Consider the following 20,730-nt stretch of genomic DNA (forward strand, 5'->3'; position numbering starts at 1 on the left):
AACTGATCAGTGTACGTGTAGTTACGAAGAGTGGGCACAGACTCGAGTTGCTTTATTCAAGTTTATGTACAGAGCAGAATTTGTAATAGTTTGGGCTTGACAACTTTGTCCAGTTAACCAACATCTATTTTCCAGGTTTCCTGTCAACAAAATACCTTGAGATAACCAAAGTAGAGAAGACCTTGTCATGGGCCTTGTAGATTCCCAATTCAGCCGTCCTACTGCAGACTTCTCACCTTTAAAATATCCTTAGAGCTCATTTCTCAAATTCCCATAATGGTATAAAAACACGTTAGGAGCGCCACGTGTAATCAGTTAACATCTAGCTGTTTGAATGCCTACCACAAGAGGCTGAGAGGCAGAGCAAATAGCCCAGCAGCAATGATCTCCAGCTCAAATAACCCCTCAAAGCAACACATGACATTTCTTCCTCTTGAGCAACAGGAGCCCACAGCATGCTCCAGTCAAGCCTGTACACAGAATCAAGATCCATAGTTTGCTTCATCAAAGGCCTTTCTGGCACGTTTCAGTTCTTCATTCATAGTCAGAAGGTCTTTAACTCTGGCAAACTTCCGGGGGTCCTTGCGGATTAGGAAGACAATGTCCTCAACCTGTACACGGCCCTGCCGTCCAATTGACATGGCTTTGTGCGTCTGCAAGAGAGAAACATCAGTGTTCCTCTGCCCCTTTTTTTTTTTTTTTTTCAGATCTCAATCCCACTGTATTTCCTGACATTTTAAACTGTCTAGAAGGCAGCAAGTGCAGGATCTGGGCATTGCCATCCAAGTGCAGTACTTCATATGCACTGAGTACCACTGCACACACAACAAGAATGTCTTTGGAACTGAAGGCAGACTGGGGAGGGGACACCTGATCTGCAAAGTGCTTGAGGAGCAACAGCATCAAGCAGAATCTGCGTGCAGTATGCAATACCTGCATCAGAGGACAGTTTTTTCTATTGAGAATAGGCAAGGCTAACTTCTCATGAGAAGGGACCCACAAACAATACCGCTTTTCTTATTCTTTTTTTTTAACATAAGTGCTCAAGTTGTATCCAAATGTCTGGATCAGCAGTGGCTTTAGGGCCCAGATGGCTGCATTTATTTTATGGTGTGGCATTTCCATCTGTGTAAAGGCACTGAGAGAACACAAGAAGCACATAACATTTCAAAGCTGAGCCATTTGTCAGCAGAACACACAGTGATGCCATGGGTGCCTCAAAGTCAGCTATGGATTTTTTCCCCTAACTGTTACTTAAAGCCTCCAAACGTTGCCCTAAATCCATGTGGAGTAAAATATGTTAATTCTATCTTAATATCGGAAGGGCAATCACAGAATCACAGAATGACCCGGGTTGGAAGGGACCTCAAGGATCATGTAGTTCCAACCCCCCTGCCTGGCAGGGCCACCAAACATACACCTTTACTAGATCAGGTTGCCCAGGGCCCCGTCCAACCTGGCCTTGAACACCTCCAAGGACAGGGCATCCACAACCTCCCTGGGCAGCCTGTTCCAGGGCCTAACCACTCTCCTAGTGAAGAACTTCCCCCTAACATCCAACCTCTTATATCTGAGTTTAGATTTCTTCCCAGCAGCACCCGAGTTTTTGCCTGGGATAATGCTGTCATTGAAGCAGAGGGAGCCAAAGCATGCTCCCTACACCAGGTTGCACAGGTAGGAGTCCGAGTGGGTCTTGAACAGCTCCAGAGAAAGAGACTCCACAATCACTCTGGGCAGCCTGTTCCAGTGCTCCATCACCCTCTCCATGTAGAAGCTCCTGCACACATTTGTGTGGCTCCATGCTCCAGTTTGTGGCCATTTCCCCATGTCATATTGCCACATGCCGCTGAAAAGTCTGACCTCACCCCTTTGCCTCCCACACCTTAGATATTCACAGACATCGATCAGATCCCCTCTCAGTCTTCCTTTCTCAAGGCTAACAGACCTGTGTTTGGTACACCACTGACTTACCATTTCAGTGATAAATTCTATCACCAGGTCCTCAAGAATATCCACAGATTCCGTGTAAGGGTTCTGGTCATCTCCAAATCCGTACATCATGCATCTTACTGCGGGAATACACACAGCGTGAGGCCTCCATCTGCTCAATGCATCAGTAACGCTCCCACCCTGAGCTCCCCCCCCAACCTGGACTCACGTTCTTTAGAGAAGAGCCTTTTCCTCTTGCCCTGCCCGCCGTCCAAACCGCCGCCGGCTTCCTCGGAGTCCTCCTCGAACTGAAGGAACAAAGCGAAGGAAGGAGGCCGTTAAACGGGGAGCTCCCTCCCGCCCCGAGGCTGAACGCAAACAACCCATCCCCGCCGCTCACCGGCGCGTCCTCCTCCTCGTCCGCCATGGCCGCCACAGCCCGCTACCGCTTCCGGTTTCCCGTTCCCGCCTCCCGTGGGGGCCGCCATCTTGTTGTGTCGCGTCTATAGCAGCCAGGCCGTTTCCCACCCCTCACTCATCTAGTGTGAGAAATGCCTTGGGAACTTAGGCTATTCAAAAGATTTTTTTCCTTAGGAAGCTGAAGAAGAGGAAGAAAAAGGTGCAGCTAAGGTACAGGCACTGGAGAAACAAAACCTTACTGGACAGCAGAGTCAAGAAGAATCTATGGAGCACTTGCTTAATTCGATTTTATTTACTGCCATACCTGTCACAGAGCTTCCAAATCTTGCACATAACAAACTGAGGCCTTGAAGATAACAGCTTTGACTACACTGATGCTTTTGAAAGACACTGGTTTTAAGATACAAACACACAATTATTCCCAAAACATTGACTTGAGTGTTTTCCACCTCTCTAGATCCTACTGTATTTATTTCTAGAATCAGACACTCACAGGCCAATTTGCTTTGGAGCATTTTGGGATTAGAAGCAAAACGGTAGCATGACATGCTTGATCTCTGCTTACATGTAGAAACTGGAGATCCACATCTCCCTGCTGGTTTCTTCACCCTGCCACTTCCTACATATCTGCTGGAAACAAACTTCAAGCCTAATCTGAGAGTTACAGGACATTCCTTAACGTAACAAACAGTAGAAATACCACCTTCAAGCCTCAGAGTGGGTTATGAAAGAATCACTTTTCCTTGAGATATAAACATTTAATGTAAGTTAACCTCAGCAACTGTATACGCAGAATTGGCAGTCTTAAGACAGGACAAGATGTGTGCCAGAGTGTGACACAGGCACTTTATTAGCTTTGGTCTAAATTGCTGTGTACAACTACTGCTATTTAATGGCAGTCCTTTTTGTACATTCTGTACCAGACGTGGTTTCCCTTTGACCTTAGCCAGGTACAGTGGCTGCAGGACCTCTGTGTTGTGCTTCAGCTCCCAGGGCAGGACAGATGTAGGTAATGGACCCATCTCTGGTAACTGAGCTGAGCGCAGCTGCAGAACTCACGTGGGATTTAAAACAGAAGGTTCATGCAACACTGAGTGATGATCAAGTGCAGGAGGAGAGAGTTCTGCTAGGTGTTGTTCATTCATCACCACTGTTTCAAGCCAACAGCCAACCAGGAGGCAGATCCCATAAAGTAGGTTTCCTTTTCCACCTCTACCCGTAACAGGGACAACCAGATGTACACAAGCAAGGCATGCCATGCTATCACGCTGAACCTACGGAATGCACAATGCAGAGGAGTTACAATAGTGAAAAAAATACAAGTTTCCAAAAAGCTTTTTGCAAACAAAGCATTGACTGTTTTCACTCTGGACAGCCTTAGAGCAGGCAGGGTGCCCATACGCTCATTTAAACTGCTAGGTGTCATTCAACTCAACAAAGCAAGTACCTGGCTTCTCTCTGGAGGTTCTCTGATTATTTCTTTTCCCTCCCTTGACACAAACACATAGGTTTTGTGTAGTACCCAAGATTCATTCACAGTGATTAAGAAGTTTATTAAACAAAAAGCTCATCCTTACAAACATTACTTTAGCCAAAAATTTATACAAGTTTATCCAAAAATAATTGTGGTGCTTCAGGTTCTTACAACAACAATCCAGACCTTTGGTTTTGGTACCTTTTGTTCCAGATGAGCCGAGCAGATCAGGAGCCAGACTTCTCAACTGGCCTCTACACTAGGCAGGTTTCCAGTAACATGGGCTACAAAACACCTTAGCAAGTGAACTCCCGAAAACTCCACAGAACTGTGGAAACAAAGGTATGTTCAGTGCTTGATGCTACAGTATCTTGAAGCAAGACGAGCAAACTCAACCACTTAAATTACATCCCCACAGTGCAATACAACATTAATAGAGTAAGCACTTCTAATGTAATCAGTTACAGCTAACACAGTTCCAGGTGAAGGTAGGTTGGTCAGTGCAAATCACCATCCACAAGGAACAGCAGCAAGAACAAAAGAGCATTACCTGACCAGGAATAGCTGAGGAAAGCATCCCTGGGTTTTCTCCTTTACAAACTCCTGGATCCCCAGAACATTCTTTAACAACAGTCCCCTGGAAGCTCGGTCAATTTTTGTTAACACCATCTGTGTGGATCCAGAAAGAGAAGATTGAGAGGGGAAAAGACGATGATTTTGGTACTAGCCTGGAAGACTTCCTGGAGCATTTCACTGCAGCCTTTCAATACCTGAAGGGAACTTACACCCAGGAGGGGAGTCTCAAAAGGGCTGACAATAGCAGGAAACGGGGAAATGGTTTTAAGTTAAAAGAGGGAAGATTTAGGTTGGATGTTAGGGGGAAGTTCTTCACTAGGAGAGTGGTTAGGCCGTGGAACAGGCTGCCCAGGGAGGTTGTGGATGCCCCGTCCTTGGAGGTGTTCAAGGCCAGGCTGGACGGGGCCCTGGGCAACCTGATCTAGTAAATGTGTATGTTTGGTGGCCCTGCCAGGCAGGGGGGTTGGAACTACATGATCCTTGAGGTCCCTTCCAACCCGGGTCATTCTGTGATTCTGTGATTTTGCTATTTTGATCTATTTTATTATCAGTAAAGAAAGGTGGAGTGGATGGCATTACTAGTCAGGTAGGACAGCTTGCAAAAGCTCAGGTAGGGGGTACATTCCTTTATAGTTATATGCTAAAGGTAATCTAACACAAGTTTTCATACTGCTTCCACCTCCTCAAGAACAAAGCACTACTCACCACATAAGGAATCCCAAACTCCTCCAGCATCTCTACTGCAATAAGATCTGTGCTCTGGATTCCTACCACAGCATCAACTAATAGAAAAGTCCTCTTCAAGCTGTCAGAAATACAGGCGACAAAAGCCAGCACCGTTATTTTGTCCTGCTGTGCTACTCCCAGACTTATAAGCAACAACAAGAAATGCAAGATTTGGAGGAAGACAAGACAAGAAAAGCCGTGCGTGGCAGCTGAGAGCTCAGCATGGAGCAGCACCTCCATCTGCTCTGCTGTTTTGATCTAAGCATGAGTGAGTGAATGAGGGTCACCACAGAGGTTTCCAGTGAACAACTTTAGACTCATCAACACGACCACTGAAAGCTGCTACCTCTGTGGTGTTTTATCACCTGATTACGTGAATCTGCATATAAGCATTCATCTCTCATCGCTGCATAGGTATAGAGAAGTCCCTTACTTGCGCCGCTCCTGCAGATAAGCCTCCACCATATCCACAAAGTCTTCTGGGGCACGGTAGCCGTACCCTGGCATATCCACCAAAGTGAAGTACTTCCCTATGTTGAAGAAATTCATCTTCTTTGTGTGGCCCTGGGGAGAAGATTTAGGAAGAAAAAGAAGAAAGAGATGCTAAGATGGGCAGCTGGGACATGGGAAGCGGTCTCAGTTCCATACCACCGCCTGGGTTACCAAGCAGCTTTTGGCCCAGAGGGAGCGAAATTAAACCGACACTTACTGGAGTTTTAGACACTCTGACCTCCACGTCTGGAGCCAACGAAAACAAGGCCCGGATTAACGACGATTTGCCCACGTTGCTCCGGCCGATGAAGCACACCTGCACTAGAGAACAGCGAGCACTTCCACACCGACCGCACGGAGCACAGCGGGGGCATCAAATCCAGCCCGCCCGGCCTCACCACCGCATCCTGACCTCGGGCAGAGCGGGCGGCGGGGCGTGCTCCATGCGGACGGCGGAGCTCACGTAGTCGATGTTGTGGCCGCGGCCGGAGGTGAAGAGCACCTCTGCGCGCTGCAGCGCGGCCAGCCCGGGCTGGAACAGATTGAAGGCCGCCTCCTCGGCGCCGGGAGCCAGGTTGCGGGCTAACCGCTGCAACGGGAACATGATGCCGTCACGGCGGCTCCGCTCCAGCTTCAACACCTGCGAGAGGGCGGCTAGCGGCGGAGGAGAACCACGACCCGGCCGAGCCCCGGCCCGGCTCCGAGCCGCCCGCAGCAGCAGCATCGCGGCGGCGCTACCCGGAAGGCGGCGGGCGGGGCGGGGAGGGCTCGGCGTTACCCAGCGTTTAACCCGTTACGTGCCCGAGCTTTTGGTTTGCATGGGATGCGCCGAGTGAACGGGAGTTGTCTTGTGCTGAGTATTCGCTCAGTCAGATAGTGTTATGTGCTCTGTGTATCTGTAGTAGTTTCCATGAATGTAATTAGGAGCCATTACTTTGGGAGCAACAGACGTAAGCGTTGCCCGAAACAATTCCCCTTCATTCTTTGCAGCCCAGGTGATGCAAAAGGTCGGACCCCCATGTAATAGGAGGAGCTTCCAAGACGTTGCTGTTGCTTGCTATGAGGAACCTGAGGAACCTGAACATCTGTAAGTCTATTGGTCCCAATGAGATGCATCCCAGAGTCCTAAGGGAATTGGCTGACACAGTCACCAAGCCACACTTGATGATATCAAGAGCCAGGTGAAGTCCCTGGTGACTGAGAAAAAGGCAACGTCACAACCATTTTTAAGAAAAATAGAAAGGATGACCCAGGGAACTACTGACCTATCAGCCTTACCTCAGTACAGAGGAAGATCATGGAGTAGATCCTCCTAGCAGCTATTCTAAGGTAGGTGGAAGAGAGGGAGGTAATCTGGGATAACCAACATGGGTACACCAAGAACAGGTCCTGCCTGACCAACCTGGTTGCTTTTTATGATGTCATAACTGCATCAGAGGACAAGGGGTGAGCCACTGCCATCTATCAGGACTTCAGTAAGGCCTGTCACATAGCTCCCCATAACATCCTTCAATCCACATTATAAAGATATGGATTTGGTGGGTAGAATATTTGATGGACAGGGAAATGACTATGAGATCATACCCAGAGAGTGGTGGTCAATGGCTCAGTATGCAGATGGAGACCAGTGATGAGTGGTATCTCTCAGGGGTCAGTACTGGGAATGCTGCTCTTCAATATCTTCATCAGTGACATCAGCGCTGTGATCAAGTGCACCCTCGGCAAGTTTGCAGGTGACACCAAGCTGAGTGGTGTGGTCAGCATACCCATGCCATGCAGAGAGACCCAGACAGGCAAGAACAGTGAGCCCAGGTGAACCTCATGATGTTCACCAAACTGAACTGCAAGTTCCTGCACCTGGGTCCGTGGCAACCCCCATGATTGCTATACTGCTCACAAAGCTGGAGGATGTCAGGATGGAGCACAGCCCTGCTGGGAAGGACCTGGGAGTACTGTTAGATGGTAAGCTGGGCATGAGCCAGCAGTGTGCCCTCACAGCCTATAAAAACCAACTGTATCCTGAGCTGCATCCAAAGCAGCATGGCCAGCAGATGAAGAGAGGTGATCCTGCCCCTCTACTCTGTGCTGGTAAGGCCTCACCTGGAGCTCTGTGTCCAGATGTGGAGCCCTCAGTACAGGGGAGACATGGAGCTGTTGGAGTGTGTCCAGAGGAGGGCCCCAAAAATGATCCAAGGGATGGAACACCTCCCCTGTGTGGACAGGCTGAGAGAGCTGGGGCTGTTGAGCCTGGAAATGAGAAAGCTCTGGGGAGACCTGAGAGTGGCCTTTCAAGTATCTAAAAGGGAAGCTGTAAGAAAGAAGGATACAGACTCTTCAGCAGAGTCTGTGTTGACAGGATGAGGCAAGATGGTTTCAAACTAAAAGAGAAGAGATTTAGACTGGATATGAGGAAAATGTTTTTTTATAGTAAGGGTAGTGAAGCACTGGAACGAGTTGCTCAGAGAGGTGGTAGATGCCCTGTCTCTGGAGACAGTCTAGGTTAGGCTGGATGGGGCTCTGAACAACCTGATCTAGCTGTAGGTGCTAGATCAGATCCCTGCTTCATTGCAGGGAGTTGGACTCAAATGATTTTATGATTTTATTCTCTATACATCACTAGTTGTGGCAGTGTATCATCATCTGGAAGATTACACACAAGGACTCTTTTGTGATAGAGCCAGTAGGATGTGTTTAAATCAACTGCTACAGATCTCTGTGTTCCATGGGCTGCAGCTCTCTTTTATGCAAAGAGGTAAATGAGAGTGTAAAGCTTAGATCTCAGGACTGTAATATATTTGATGCTTCAGGTGGCAGTAACTACTCAAGGTCAAATATTCACAATCCTCTTTGTTGTTGCTTGTGGTGATAAGTCATTTTAATAATGAAATACAATATTCTTCTGGTGAAAATAATAGAGCAGCTCAAATTTAGCTTCAGTTCTGCATAACCATCTTGAGAAAGCTGCTATTGTTAGCATGCAAGAAAATTTCCTCTGATTTATCTGAGCCATTAAAATGGGATACTTGAATACTAGAGTAGAATACCATGTACTTAAAACTGAGTGACTTTATTTTATACAACATGAATTATTTTCCAACGGTGTATTTGTATGAGTGATGGCGTCCATGGTTGCTTTAGAGAGAAAGAAAAAAGCTGACAAAGGTCAGGTGGGATCTGCCCTGCATGTTATCTTTCTGCACAGTTACACTGGCTGCTTCGTGGATGTTTGCTTCATCTGCCTGAATGCTTTGACACTGTGATTGGCTGTGGCATCTCGCATTGCTGACTGAAGCATACATGGAGTTTCTTTCATCTCTGCTCAGGTGCTGAGTTAGAAGTAGCCCTGGATGGCCACACACATGGGATATGCTTTGGCTTTCATGGGTTCCTCTTCTTTCTGGAAAACAAGACATCAATACCATGAACATGAGGCCTAGGAACCTGCGTGAGCAAATGCTGATCTGGCTCTCTTGTGACAGATTCTGAGATGACTGCACGTGATGTGAAATAGCACCAGAAGCTCTCAGAAACTTCTCTAGGTGTGACCAAAGTGGTTTTGCATGTATCACATCTTGCGCATAGCTTGCATAACGGAACATACAGAGGTGAAGAACAGCCAAAAGGAAAAAGGAGGCCAGCAGACAAGCAAGGCTGATGACACAGTGAAGAAACCATACAATGTAGTCTAAAGTTAAAAATTATTTTAAGTAAACCTCACATTCAAATACTGAAGCTGAACAACAGGCACACTGACAGGCTCTCCCAGTACCTGAAGTATGAATTTACTCTGCCAGCTTCCTGACAGAATGAAGAGTTTCCATTCAGTGCAGTATGCAATATAATGAGTATCCCTTGCCAACATCTAACCAGCTATGGTTTCTACTCAGTGCCATTATTCAGTGAAGATGTGTGCAATGCACAATTACTGCAGTAGAAAGTCAAAATATTTGATATGGTTAATTCACCCACACTAGTTACCCTGAGCAGCACGGAGTGACAGAATTGTTTGATTTCAAGACACAAGCAGTATTTAAAGCTTTCCACTAACACCAGACAAGTTTTCCTTAGCCCCATATTGTACATACCTGTAACCATGGAGCTTTGAATAGTAAATGGCAGCTACAAAGGTGACGATGATCAGGAAACCAACAAAGATGGCTGTATGACGTATGAGGTGTCTGTGTGCTAAACACAATTAATTAGTCTTAGTTGTGCCTTCTTACTGCTCCGTTTCTTTACTATTTCAGTATAAGCATTAAGCTGCTCTAGCACATGCATTTTCAGCATGCTTGTGAAATAGAATCCTCTTTAGCAAAAGGGAAAGTCATTAATGAAAGCTGTCTGAGAAACAAAAATGTAGTTTGTGTCAGAAACAAAAACAGATGGCCCAGATTCCACATTGGACAACTCATGACACTTATACACTATGAGCCACTCACAAGGACTCAGCGTATCTCCATATTGTGATTCATAACTCAGAATGAAGTTATTTATTTGTTTCTGCTCACCATTTGCTATTTGGTCTCTATCTTACCACGATCCGAGCAGAAAATCATTTGCATCTGAACAGATTTTACTGACAGTCTGGTTCCACATGGTTATTTTAACAGTAAGAGCATGTCTGCTCTGAGGCTGCTTCCTACAGCTTTCCAACTACCAAAACAACACTAATGCATTAATGTACTTCCCTCTTAGGGGAAAAAAAAGCACTTGGAAATAGTGACTGGAACACAAACAAACTGTCAAAGTTTATGAACAAAAGTGCTGTGGGATGGCACTTGTCTTTGTAGAATTTCACTGTAGGTGTCTGTGGCTGTAGAGCAAGAATGTGAACAGAGGGCTAAACAGGACTTTGAACACTGAGCACACAAAGGGAAGCTTACATGGGAAGCAGGCTATGGACTTGGTCTCGTTCAGAGTTGCATGGGACACAATGCAGGTAGGATTCTCCCCACTGGTGCTATGTGCTGTGAACCTGCTGACAACAGTCACTGTCCCGTTATCGTGGCTGTCTGCTCTGGGTGTGGAGTTGCTCTCTGGGACCCACCAGATCTCAGCAGCTGGCTTCACTGTCTCTGCCTCGCACACAGGGTTCCCGTGGTCATCGCAGTACAGAGCCATTCTTGGGGAAACTGCAAAGTACCAGGAAGGGGGAGATGTGTGTGGATTGCTGCAAAGGGATAGGAAGTATCCCTGGACATGGAGGTAGGCAATTCACTACAATACAAGGCTGAATTAGGCTTGTACCATGCAGCTATTACTGAGTGACTGCAGCATAACAGTGAGCTCATTCAGAATCCTTCTTCAGAGTACTGAAAATTGCTTCACACTCATCACTTATAACTCTACAGGGGAGGAAGAAGCAGCAGAAGGAAAGAGAGTTTTGTCAAATAAGGAAAGAAGCTGAATTACTCTGAATGAAATACGTGGCCATTTATTCCCATGAGAAAGCTTCGCTTCTTACTGCAAACTTCTTCCAGTGCACAAGGAGAGGAGCTTTGTATGCCCAGGCCTGGACACAGTCCTCTGGAGAACAGTGAAATGAGGAAGGAGACCCTTACCTAGCACAGTCAGGTGATACAGGACGTGGAAATTCCCATCAGAATTTACTACTTCACAGGTGTAATTTCCCTCATCAGCCATTCCTACTTGCCGTATCTCAAGTGCCTGATCCCACTCTGGTCTGGATCTCCAGTTTATTCTGTCACTGCAGTTGGTTCTTTCTGTCTTGTGACCATTCAAGTATGACAAGCTGCACTGGCCTCCAGTCTTGGGGCTTATTTTCCACGTTACCATAGTTATATTTGTCATATTAGGGCAGGTCATCACAGCGCTGTGACCCAGGTATGCTGACAGTCTGTTAATTCCTGAAGGAGACAAGGAAAGAGAAGGATGTATGAAAAGGTGCTCTAGGATGTCACGTATGGCCTCAGAGTTCTGGTCTGTGCTTCACATGGAAATGTCAGCCATGCTACATTCTGGATTGATGCCTTGTCGTTGTTTATCCTGAAGTTGTCTGTCATCTGCACAGGTGTGGATTGTGAAAGCAGTGGGCTATTACAGTCTACTCTATCCACGTATTTCACAATGGGACTTATTGGATGAGAGAGATACTGGAAGAAAATCATGCTCTAGCACATTGGTTTTATCAGATCAGCAATTTATTCAGATGTGTTCAACTCTTTTACTTGTTGCTTAAACATTTGTTGTGTAGCATTCATTTAGTAGTTCCCTGTCTCTTGTTACCCATGTGCCTCTGTGCTCTCTGTCAAATTCTGTACAGTTGCCACTTCTCCAGGTTTGGAACCTACTTTGTCTTTGCTTTTGTCTCTAGGATCGGATTCTCTACTGGCAGTCTTTCATCAGAAAGCCTTTGATTTCTACTGTCCTGATGGGTAGCAAGGATACAAACTGATCTTGTTTTCTTTTTTCTGGAGGAAGAGATAGCCTCTTTTCTTAAGGTACTGTCTACCGTCATGAGAAGTGCAGTAAACATGTTTATCTTTTTTCCTCAATTGAATACGTTTTTTATACTCTTGTAGTCTCACATTTTAGATGTCTAATCTTACAGTTCTCCTGCTTACGCCATCATGGAACCACTACTAAAATTCAACACTTAGAAAAGAACATTTTTAATTTGGTTGAGTTGCTACAGTTAGTATCGTGGAATTGATGACTATTCTACAGCAGGGAAAGAAAGCTTGTTCTCAGTCTTCAAGATTCGTACAGTATTTAGATCCAATCCAGGATATTTCTTAGTTCTTCTTCTCTCTAAATACCATCTTAAAATGAGCAACTTTGCAGGTAGCACAGCATCATGAAATGACATGAAACACACTATGTCAGACAAATACCCTGGGAAAGATGGATGGATGAGAGTAATGATGCCTTTGTAGCAGGACATGGTTATATCTGTTGGATCGCTTCTGATTCAGAGGAGATTAGTAGCTCTTTAGGCCTCTTATTCCAGAAAGAAATGCTGACATCTTCTAACAAAGGAAGTTAATTTTGTCTGATTTAGGTGGGAATTAAGTTCTGCAGTTTGTTCTTTGAAACTGCTCTTGGAATGTGGCCCGTAACTGTGTGTAAATACAGGAATTCATGATGACCATGATCCAGCTATGTTTTCACAACATTGTTTATGCTAAAATATTGAACTTCACTAGTACATCCCTAAAACTAAGCACTGGAATAAGAGTTCTGCTGAATGAGGTTTCATTGAAAGGTTCTTGCATTCGAGTGAAATACTATGGCCACGTGCCCCGAGGAAAGGTATCCCTGGACATGGAGGTAGGCAATTCACTACAATACAAGGCTGAATTAGACTTGCCCCAAGCAGCCATTGCTGAGTGACTGCAGCATAACAGTGAGCTCATTCAGAATCCTTCTTCAGAGTACTGAAAATTGCTTCACACTCATCACGTACAACTCTACAGGGAAGGAAGAAGCAACAGAAGGAAAGAGAGTTTTGTCAAATAAGGAAAGAAGCTGAATTACTCTGAATGAAATACATGACCATTCATTCCCACGAGAAAGCTCCACTTCTTACTGCACACTTCTTCCAGTGCACAAGTAGAGGAGCTTTGTATGCCCAGGCCTGGACACAGTCCTCTGGAGAACAGTGAAATGAGGAAGGAGACCCTTACCTAGCACAGTCAGGTGATACAGGACGTGGAAATTCCCATCCGCTTTTACCACTTCACAGGTGTAATTTCCCTCATCAGCCATTTCTACTTGCTGTATCTCAAGTGCCTGATCCCAGTCTGGTCTGGATCTCCAGTTTATTCTGTCATTGCAGTTGGTTCTTAATGTATTGTGACCGTTCAAGTATGCCAAGATGCACCAGTTTCCAGTCTGGGAGATTATTTTCCACACTGCCATAGATACATTTGTTATATTAGGGCAGGTCATCACAGCGCTGTCACCCAGGTATGCTGACAGTCTGTTAATTCCTGGAGAAAACAAGGAAAGAGAAGGATGGATGAAAAGGTGCTCTAGGATGTCACGTATGGCCTCAGAGTTCTGGTCTGTGCTTCACATGGAAATGTCAGCCATGCTGCATTCTGGAGTGAGGTCCTGTCTCTGCCAGCCCAAGAGCTGTGTGTGTCATTTTAGACAGAAACCAATTCCCAAATTCGTGGCTGTGTTTGCCAAATTGGTCCTTGGTTTTACTCCTGTCCTCTGTACAGTCTTTTCCCTTAACCAATCAATAAGTAACAGGGTTTGGAAGTGAAGGCTGGCTGAGCTCATTGGCATGGGAAGGTTTCTTGACTCTCCCTCAGCATCACTGCCCAGTAAAGGAGAAAAATGGACACTGAGCCCTGTTTTGTGGTAGATATGAGCAGCTCTCCTAATCAGGTCAAGCACTGGAGTCAAATTCTGTCCTGCCACTCCAGAACTTATTTGAACCAGTTTCCCCGATTATAGCACTGTCAAATGAAAAATGACAAAGTAGAAGAGAAAATACATTTAGCTGCAAAGACAACACACCTGTTCTCTGACAGGTGGTGAAACCCCTGACGTACTCAAGATCACTGCCCCACAACTCTCTGTCCTACCCAGTCCCAACAAAAGCCAACATACAAAAAAAAAGAAAAAAATAAAATAAAAAAGCTCACCCAAAAATCAAAAAACAAAGAAAAAAAAGTACAAAAAAACAACAACAAACAAACAAAAAACCACCATGAATTTGCAAAGTTAATGCACAGTTAATGTATGAGAAGGAGCAGAAAGCTTATTGATATATTTTGAGATCCCACATTTTTGGAACTTAGTTTTTTTTTTAAAGAATATGTGAATCACAGTTAAACTCTTGCAGGTTATTGGTTTTCCATCAGATATTCCCTCTGTCGATTTCTAAATATCCCTTTCCTTAGTTTTTGGTGGGTTTTTTTTTGTGTGGTTTTCTGTTGTTGTTGTTTTCCATCTGAAGAAGAATCGATAAAAACATCATTGTGATGCTCTGCTCCTTCTTCCTCAGCCCTTAATACTCACTTGACCCCAGAATACTGCCAGAACTACCTGAAGCTCCTGTGACTGCAGTGCTGGTGAGCAGAACAATAGTCCATTTGATCTTCCTGACCACTTCCAAGGCAGCTCTTGTGTTCATGGGTGACACAGGCTTCTTGCAGCGTCCAGCTTGCTGTGAGATCCCCATCTTCCCCTGCTAGGGATGTGCAGCACTTAGAGCCACTGCTCTTCCTGCGCTCATACGGACCTCCGACTGTAGCCACAGCTTGATGGTTATTCATATGAAGAAGCTTCTTCCTGTGCAGTGAATTGGTCAGTGTAAAGGAAATGCTATCAGTATTTCTTTTCTGCTTTCTGGACTTCTACAGAACGTTACTAAGAGAAGATAAGATCTGTAGCAGAACTTGCAAAGTATAAGCAGAGTGATTTTTATGCCTGGCTCTGATCTGACAGTGAGGATTTTATCATTAAGAATGGGGGGAAGGTTATTCTTATCCTACTGCTTAAAGAGTACCTCCTGCATCGCCTGGGCTGCGCAGAGTGAACGGGAGTTGTCTTGTGCTGAGTATTCGCTCAGTCAAATAGTGTTATTGTGCTCTGTGTATCTGTCGTAGTTTCCATGGATATAATTAGGAGCCATTACTTTGGGAGCAACAGACATAAGCTTTGCCCGAAACAATTCCCTTTCATTCTCTGCAGCCCAAGCGATGCAAAAGGTCGGACCCCCATGTAATAGGAGGAGCTTCCCAAGACGTTGCTGTTGCTCGCTATGCCCACGAGATGGAGGTGAGGGTGCAGGCAGTGTGCGCACAAGCAAACGCCCTTACGCAGACGCTCTACTGCACACAACTGCTTGCTACACACCAGTGATGCTCTTGCCACCATATTGCCATGCTGTGTGGCTTCACTGCTAAATGATGATAGAGGCTGACCTTCCAAAACTGAGAAACAGCAGCCACCCTCCCCACTGTACCCCGTCCATATTGCACCTGTATGGCCTTTCCCTTCATCACAGCCATGCAGTAATTTGCTGTGCTGTGAGCAGCTTGTAATTCAAATTGAAAACACAAGACAATAATCAGGAGAATATGAACGTCAGCGTTTCCAGTTTCTATGGCTCAAGCCATGTTTTCTGCCTCTGTCCCTTAGTGCTAAGCTCCATTGCTCAAGAGGAGGTGGCTGAAGCTCCAATGCTACAGGGATATCTGCGCCAGAGTGTTAAATATGTTCTTGTCATCTTGGGCTCATGCCTAAGCCCATGGTTCCCTCATCTGCAGAAGCTTTGTGTCTATTTGACCAGAGGACCATAGCCCTTTCAGGCAGGCACGTTTCAGCACAGCCATGGACATCCATAAAACAGCTGTAGCTGCTGTGGGCGGAAGATCTCTGTCCCCTTAGGAACAGGAAAAATAGGCAGCACCTCATTTCAGCCTGGGAGTTTCAAGGGTACAGAAGGCTAACGCTTTGGTGATTAAAATCCATTCATTCCATTAATTCCCAGAGAGGTACTTCTTATATCTAAGGCAGGTAACTTTGCTGGTATGACAGCAGGGTTAATCACATGGACAGCCTCTACCTGCCCACCTTCCCTGCCTGGAGAGGAGCAGGGACTGGCAATACACTTTAGAGAATAGGTCTTAGACTGTTTGGTACAAGAGAAGAACAGAGTAGGTTGGAAGGGAAATGGGTTTTAAGAGGGTTTTATTTGGCTTTTTAATATGCCAAGTACTCTTTAAGCAGTAAGATAAGAATAACCTTCCCCCCATTCTTAATGATAAAATCCTCACTGTCGGATCAGGGCCAGGCATAAAAATCACTCTGCTTATACTTTGCAAGTTTTGCTACAGACCTTATCTTCTCTTAGTAATGTTCTGTGGAAGTCCGGAAAGCAAAAAACAAATACTGATAGCATTTCCTTTACGTCGACCAATTCACTGCACAGGAAGAAGCTTCTAAATATGAATAACCATCAAGCTGCGGCTACAGTCGAAGGTCCGAATGAGCGCAGGAAGAGCAGTGGCTCTAACTGCTGCACATCCCTAGCAGGGGAAGATGGGGATGTCACAGCAAGCTGGACGCTGTAAGAAGCCTGCGTCACCCATGAACACGAGAGCTGCCTTGGAAGTGGTCAGGAAGATCAAATGGACTATTGTTCTGCTCACCAGCACTGCAGTCACAGGAGCTTCAGGTAGTTCTGGCATTTTTTGTATGTTGGCTTTTGTTGAGACTGGGTAGGACAGAGGGTTGTGGGGCAGTGATCTTGAGTCAGGGGTTTCTCCATCTGTCCAAAAGCAGGCGCATGTTTTCTTTGCAGCTAAATGTTGTATTTTCTCTTCTACTTTGTCATTTTTCATTTGACTCCAGTGCTTGACCTGATTAGCAGAGCTGCTCATATCTACCACAAAACAGGGCTCAGTGTCCATTTTTCTCCTGTACTGGGCAGTGATGCTGAGGGAAGAGCACCCCAAGAAACCTTCCCATGCCAATGGGCTCAGCCAGCCTTCACTTCCAAACCCTGTTACTTATTGATTGGTTAAGGGAAAAGACTGTATAGGGGACAGGAGTAAAACCAAGGACCAATTTGGCAAACACAGCCACGAATTTGGGAATTGGTTTCTGTCTAAAATGACACACACAGCTCTTGGGCTGGCAGAGACAGGACCTCACTCCAGAATGCAGCATGGCTGACGTTTCCATGTGAAGCACAGACCAGAACTCTGAGGCCATACGTGACATCCTAGAGCACCTTTTCATACATCCTTCTCTTTCCTTGTCTCCTCCAGGAATTAGCAGATTGTCAGTATACCTGGGTCACAACGCTGTGATGACCTGCCCTAATATAACAAATGTATCTATGGCAGCGTGGAAAATAATCCCCAAGACTGGAGGCCAGTGCAGCTTGATGTACTTGAACGGTCGCAATATATTAAGAACCAACTGCAGTCTCAGAATGAACTGGAGATCCAGACCAGACTGGGATCAGGCACTTGAGATACAGCAAGTAGAAATGGCTGATGAGGGAAATTACATCTGCGAAGTGGTAAATGATGAAGGGAATTTCCACCACTGGCATTACCTGACTGTGCTAGGTAAGGGTCTCCTTCCTCATTTCACTGTTCTCCAGAGGACGGTGTCCAGGCCTGTGCATACAAAGCTCCTCTCCTTGTGCACTGGAAGAAGTTTGCAGTAAGAAGTGGAGCTTTCTCATGGAAATGAATGGTCACGTATTTCATTCAGAGTAATTCAGCTTCTTTCCTTATTTGACAAAACTCTCTTTCCTTCTGCTGCTTCTTCCTTCCCTGTAGAGTTATAAGTGATGAGTGTGAAGCAATTTTCAGTACTCTGAAGAAGGATTCTGAATGAGCTCACTGTTATGCTGCAGTCACTCAGCAATGGCTGCTTGGGACAAGTCTAATTCAGCCTTGTATTGTAGTGAATTGCCTACCTCCATGTCCAGGGATACTTCCTATCCCTTTGCAGCAATCCACATGCATCTTCCCCCTTCCTGGTACTTTGCAGTTCCCCCAAGAATGGCTCTCTACTGCGATGACCACGGGAACCCTGTGTGCGAGGCAGAGACAGTGAAGCCAGCTGCTGAGATCTGGTGGGTCCCAGAGAGCAACTCCACACCCAGAGCAGACAGCCACGATAACGGGACAGTGACTGTTGTCAGCAGGTTCACAGCACATAGCACCAGTGGGGAGAATCCTACCTGCATTGTGTCCCATGCAACTCTGAACGAGACCAAGTCCATAGCCTGCTTCCCATGTAAGCTTCCCTTTGTGTGCTCAGCGTTCAAAGTCCTGTTTAGCCCTCTGTTCACATTTTTGCACTACAGCTACAGACACCTACAGTGAAATTCTACAAAGACAAGTGCCATCCCACAGCACTTTTGTTCATAAACTTTGACAGTTTGTTTGTGTTCCAGTCACTATTTCCAAGTGCTTTTTTTTTCCCTAAGAGGGAAGTACATTAATGCATTAGTGTTCCTTTGGTAGTTGGAAAGCTGCAGGAAGCAGCCTCAGAGCAGACATGCTCTTACTGTTAAAATAACCATGTGGGACCAGACCGTCAGTAAAATCTGTTCAGATGCAAATGATTTCCTGCTCGGATCGTGGTAAGATAGAGACCAAATAGCAAATGGTGAGCAGAAACAAATAAATAACTTCATTCTGAGTTATGAGTCTCAATATGGAGATATGCTGAGTCCTTGTGAGCAGCTCATAGTGCATAAATGTCATGAGTTGTCCAATGTGGAATCTGGGCCATCTGTTTTTGTTTCTGACACAAACTACATTTTTGCTTCTCAGACAGCTTTCATTAATGACTTTCCCTTTTGCTAAAGAGGATTCTATTTCACAAGCATGCTGAAAATGCATGTAGCTTAATGCTTATACTGAAATAGTAAAGAAACAGAGCAGTAAGAAGGCACAACTAAGACTAATTAATTGTGTTTAGCACACAGACACCTCATACCGCATATAGCCATCTTTGTTGGTTTCCTGATCATCATCACCTTTGTAGCTGCCATTTACTATTTAAAGCTTCATGGTTACAGGTACGTACAATATGGGGCTAAGGAAAACTTGTCTGGTGTTATTGGAAAGCTCTAAATACTGCTTGTGTCTTGAAATCAAACAATTCTGTCACTCTGTGCTGCTCAGGGTAACTACTGTGGGTGAATTAACCATATCAAATATTTTGACTTTCTACTGCAGTAATTGTGCATTGCTCACATCTTCACTGAATAATGGCACTGAGTAGAAACCATAGCTGGTTAGATGTTGGCAAGGGACACTCATTATATTGCATGCTGCACTGAATGGAAACGCTTCATTCTGTCAGGAAGCTGGCAGAGTAAATCCATTCTTCAGGAACTGGGAGAACCTGTCAGTGTGTCTCTTGTTCAGCTTCCCTGTTTGAAGGTGAGGTGTACCTAAAATAACTTTCCATTTAGACCACATTGTATGGTTTCTTCTCTGTGTCATCAGCCTTGCTTCTCTGCTGGCCTCCTTTTTCCTTTTGGCTGTTCTTCACCTCTGCATGTTCCGTTATGCAAGGTATGCGCGGGATGTGATGCATGCAAAACTCCTTTGGTCACACCTAGAGAAGTTTACAAGGGCTTCTGGTGCTATTTCACATCACGTGCAGTCATCTCAGAATTTGTCACACGTGAGCCAGCTCATCTTGTGCTCATGTAGGTTCATCAGAGGTCTGTAACATCACAGCTGCTCTTAGAATTCATTCGTTGGTGCCAGAGACCCCACCTCTTGTTTCCATACTTCTTCTGGTAGCAAAAATACAAAAGAAATGGTCTGTTCAGTTCCATCGATCAGACAGAAAAACAAACAGGATTTCCGGGTGATGAAGATTAAACGACAGCAAAATATCATCTGGAGGTTGGATACACACTTTTGGACAATCTTGTCTTTCTCGAAAAAAAGTAAGGAAGGCAGGGCCAATGCAGAAATGCAGGAAGTATTGCACTAGATCAGAATCAGTCTGTAACTGCTCCTGAGTTCTGGCAGCAATCTGGCAGCATGGCCAGTTATCAGAGTTAGCCTCTCTGCCACAAAGTGCTGCTGCTGTCCAGAGTTACAGCACAAACAAGTAATGCAGAAACAGAATTAAAGCATTCTCTTGTGAGGTTACAGATATAAAGCCTAGTGTTTCTGAAATTCCCCTCCAAAAGAAATCAATAGGAGGAATTCTGTTCTTACATTCCTAGAGCACCAAACAGCATTCCTCAAAAAATCCTAGGCCTCATGTTGATGGTATTGATGTCTTGTTTTCCAGAAAGAAGAGGAACCCATGAAAGCCAAAGCATATCCCATGTGTGTAGCCATCCAGGGCTACTTCTAACTCAGCACCTGAGCACAGATGAAGAAACTCCCTGTATGCTTCAGTCAGCAATGTGAGATGCCACAGCCAATCACAGTGTCAAAGCATTCAGGCAGATGAAGCAAACATCCACGAAGCAGACAGTGTAACTGTGCGGAAAGATAACATGCAGGGCAGATCCTACCTGACCTCTGTCAGCTTTTTTTTCCCCTCTAAAGCAACCATGGACACCATCACCCATGTAAATACACAATTGGAAAATAATTCGTGTTGTATAAAAGAAAGTCACTCAGTTTTAAGTA

General features: G+C 45.3%; 4 protein-coding genes across 7 annotated transcripts; 1 reads left to right on the plus strand and 3 right to left on the minus strand.

Moving 5' to 3' along the window:
* Positions 1–31: 31 nt before the first annotated feature.
* Positions 32–2,365, minus strand: TAF13 (TATA-box binding protein associated factor 13). 2 transcript variants are annotated; one of them, XM_015875482.3, is made up of 4 exons: positions 2,330–2,365; positions 2,159–2,237; positions 1,972–2,069; positions 32–653 (listed from the first exon to the last, which is right to left on the minus strand). In XM_015875482.3, the coding sequence occupies exons 1-4, from the start codon at positions 2,354–2,356 to the stop codon at positions 483–485; spliced, it is 375 nt and encodes a 124-aa protein (XP_015730968.1). In that variant the 5' UTR covers positions 2,357–2,365; the 3' UTR covers positions 32–482. The 2 variants fall into 2 exon arrangements, with proteins under 2 accessions (XP_015730968.1, XP_085401751.1); XM_085545625.1 differs by having other exon boundaries at positions 32–1,138.
* A 253-nt stretch (positions 2,366–2,618) lies between these two features.
* GTPBP8 (GTP binding protein 8) lies at positions 2,619–6,364 on the minus strand. The gene is made up of 7 exons (XM_015875469.3): positions 6,030–6,364; positions 5,835–5,933; positions 5,559–5,689; positions 5,105–5,204; positions 4,374–4,492; positions 4,025–4,151; positions 2,619–3,623 (listed from the first exon to the last, which is right to left on the minus strand). Exons 1-6 carry the CDS (start codon positions 6,339–6,341, stop codon positions 4,067–4,069), a joined length of 846 nt encoding a protein of 281 aa, XP_015730955.2. The 5' UTR covers positions 6,342–6,364; the 3' UTR covers positions 2,619–3,623; positions 4,025–4,066.
* A 2,301-nt stretch (positions 6,365–8,665) lies between these two features.
* LOC107320010 (cell surface glycoprotein CD200 receptor 1-B-like) lies at positions 8,666–14,774 on the minus strand. Its single transcript, XM_085531975.1, has 6 exons — positions 14,612–14,774; positions 13,264–13,569; positions 11,179–11,484; positions 10,501–10,749; positions 9,703–9,802; positions 8,666–9,014 (listed from the first exon to the last, which is right to left on the minus strand). Exons 1-6 carry the CDS (start codon positions 14,772–14,774, stop codon positions 8,996–8,998), a joined length of 1,143 nt encoding a protein of 380 aa, XP_085388101.1. The 3' UTR covers positions 8,666–8,995.
* A 1,766-nt stretch (positions 14,775–16,540) lies between these two features.
* LOC146762532 (cell surface glycoprotein CD200 receptor 1-B-like) lies at positions 16,541–20,730 on the plus strand. 3 transcript variants are annotated; one of them, XM_085545610.1, is made up of 5 exons: positions 16,541–16,775; positions 17,371–17,676; positions 18,107–18,191; positions 19,046–19,145; positions 20,384–20,730. In XM_085545610.1, the coding sequence occupies exons 1-5, from the start codon at positions 16,640–16,642 to the stop codon at positions 20,447–20,449; spliced, it is 693 nt and encodes a 230-aa protein (XP_085401736.1). In that variant the 5' UTR covers positions 16,541–16,639; the 3' UTR covers positions 20,450–20,730. The 3 variants fall into 3 exon arrangements, with proteins under 3 accessions (XP_085401736.1, XP_085401729.1, XP_085401732.1); XM_085545603.1 differs by having other exon boundaries at positions 16,553–16,775; positions 18,107–18,355; XM_085545606.1 differs by lacking the exon at positions 19,046–19,145 and having other exon boundaries at positions 16,556–16,775; positions 18,107–18,355; positions 20,384–20,498.

The sequence above is a fragment of the Coturnix japonica genome, chromosome 1, assembly GCF_054131305.1.
Source record: "Coturnix japonica strain WE chromosome 1, WE-NBRP24, whole genome shotgun sequence".
Taxonomy (NCBI): domain Eukaryota; kingdom Metazoa; phylum Chordata; class Aves; order Galliformes; family Phasianidae; genus Coturnix; species Coturnix japonica.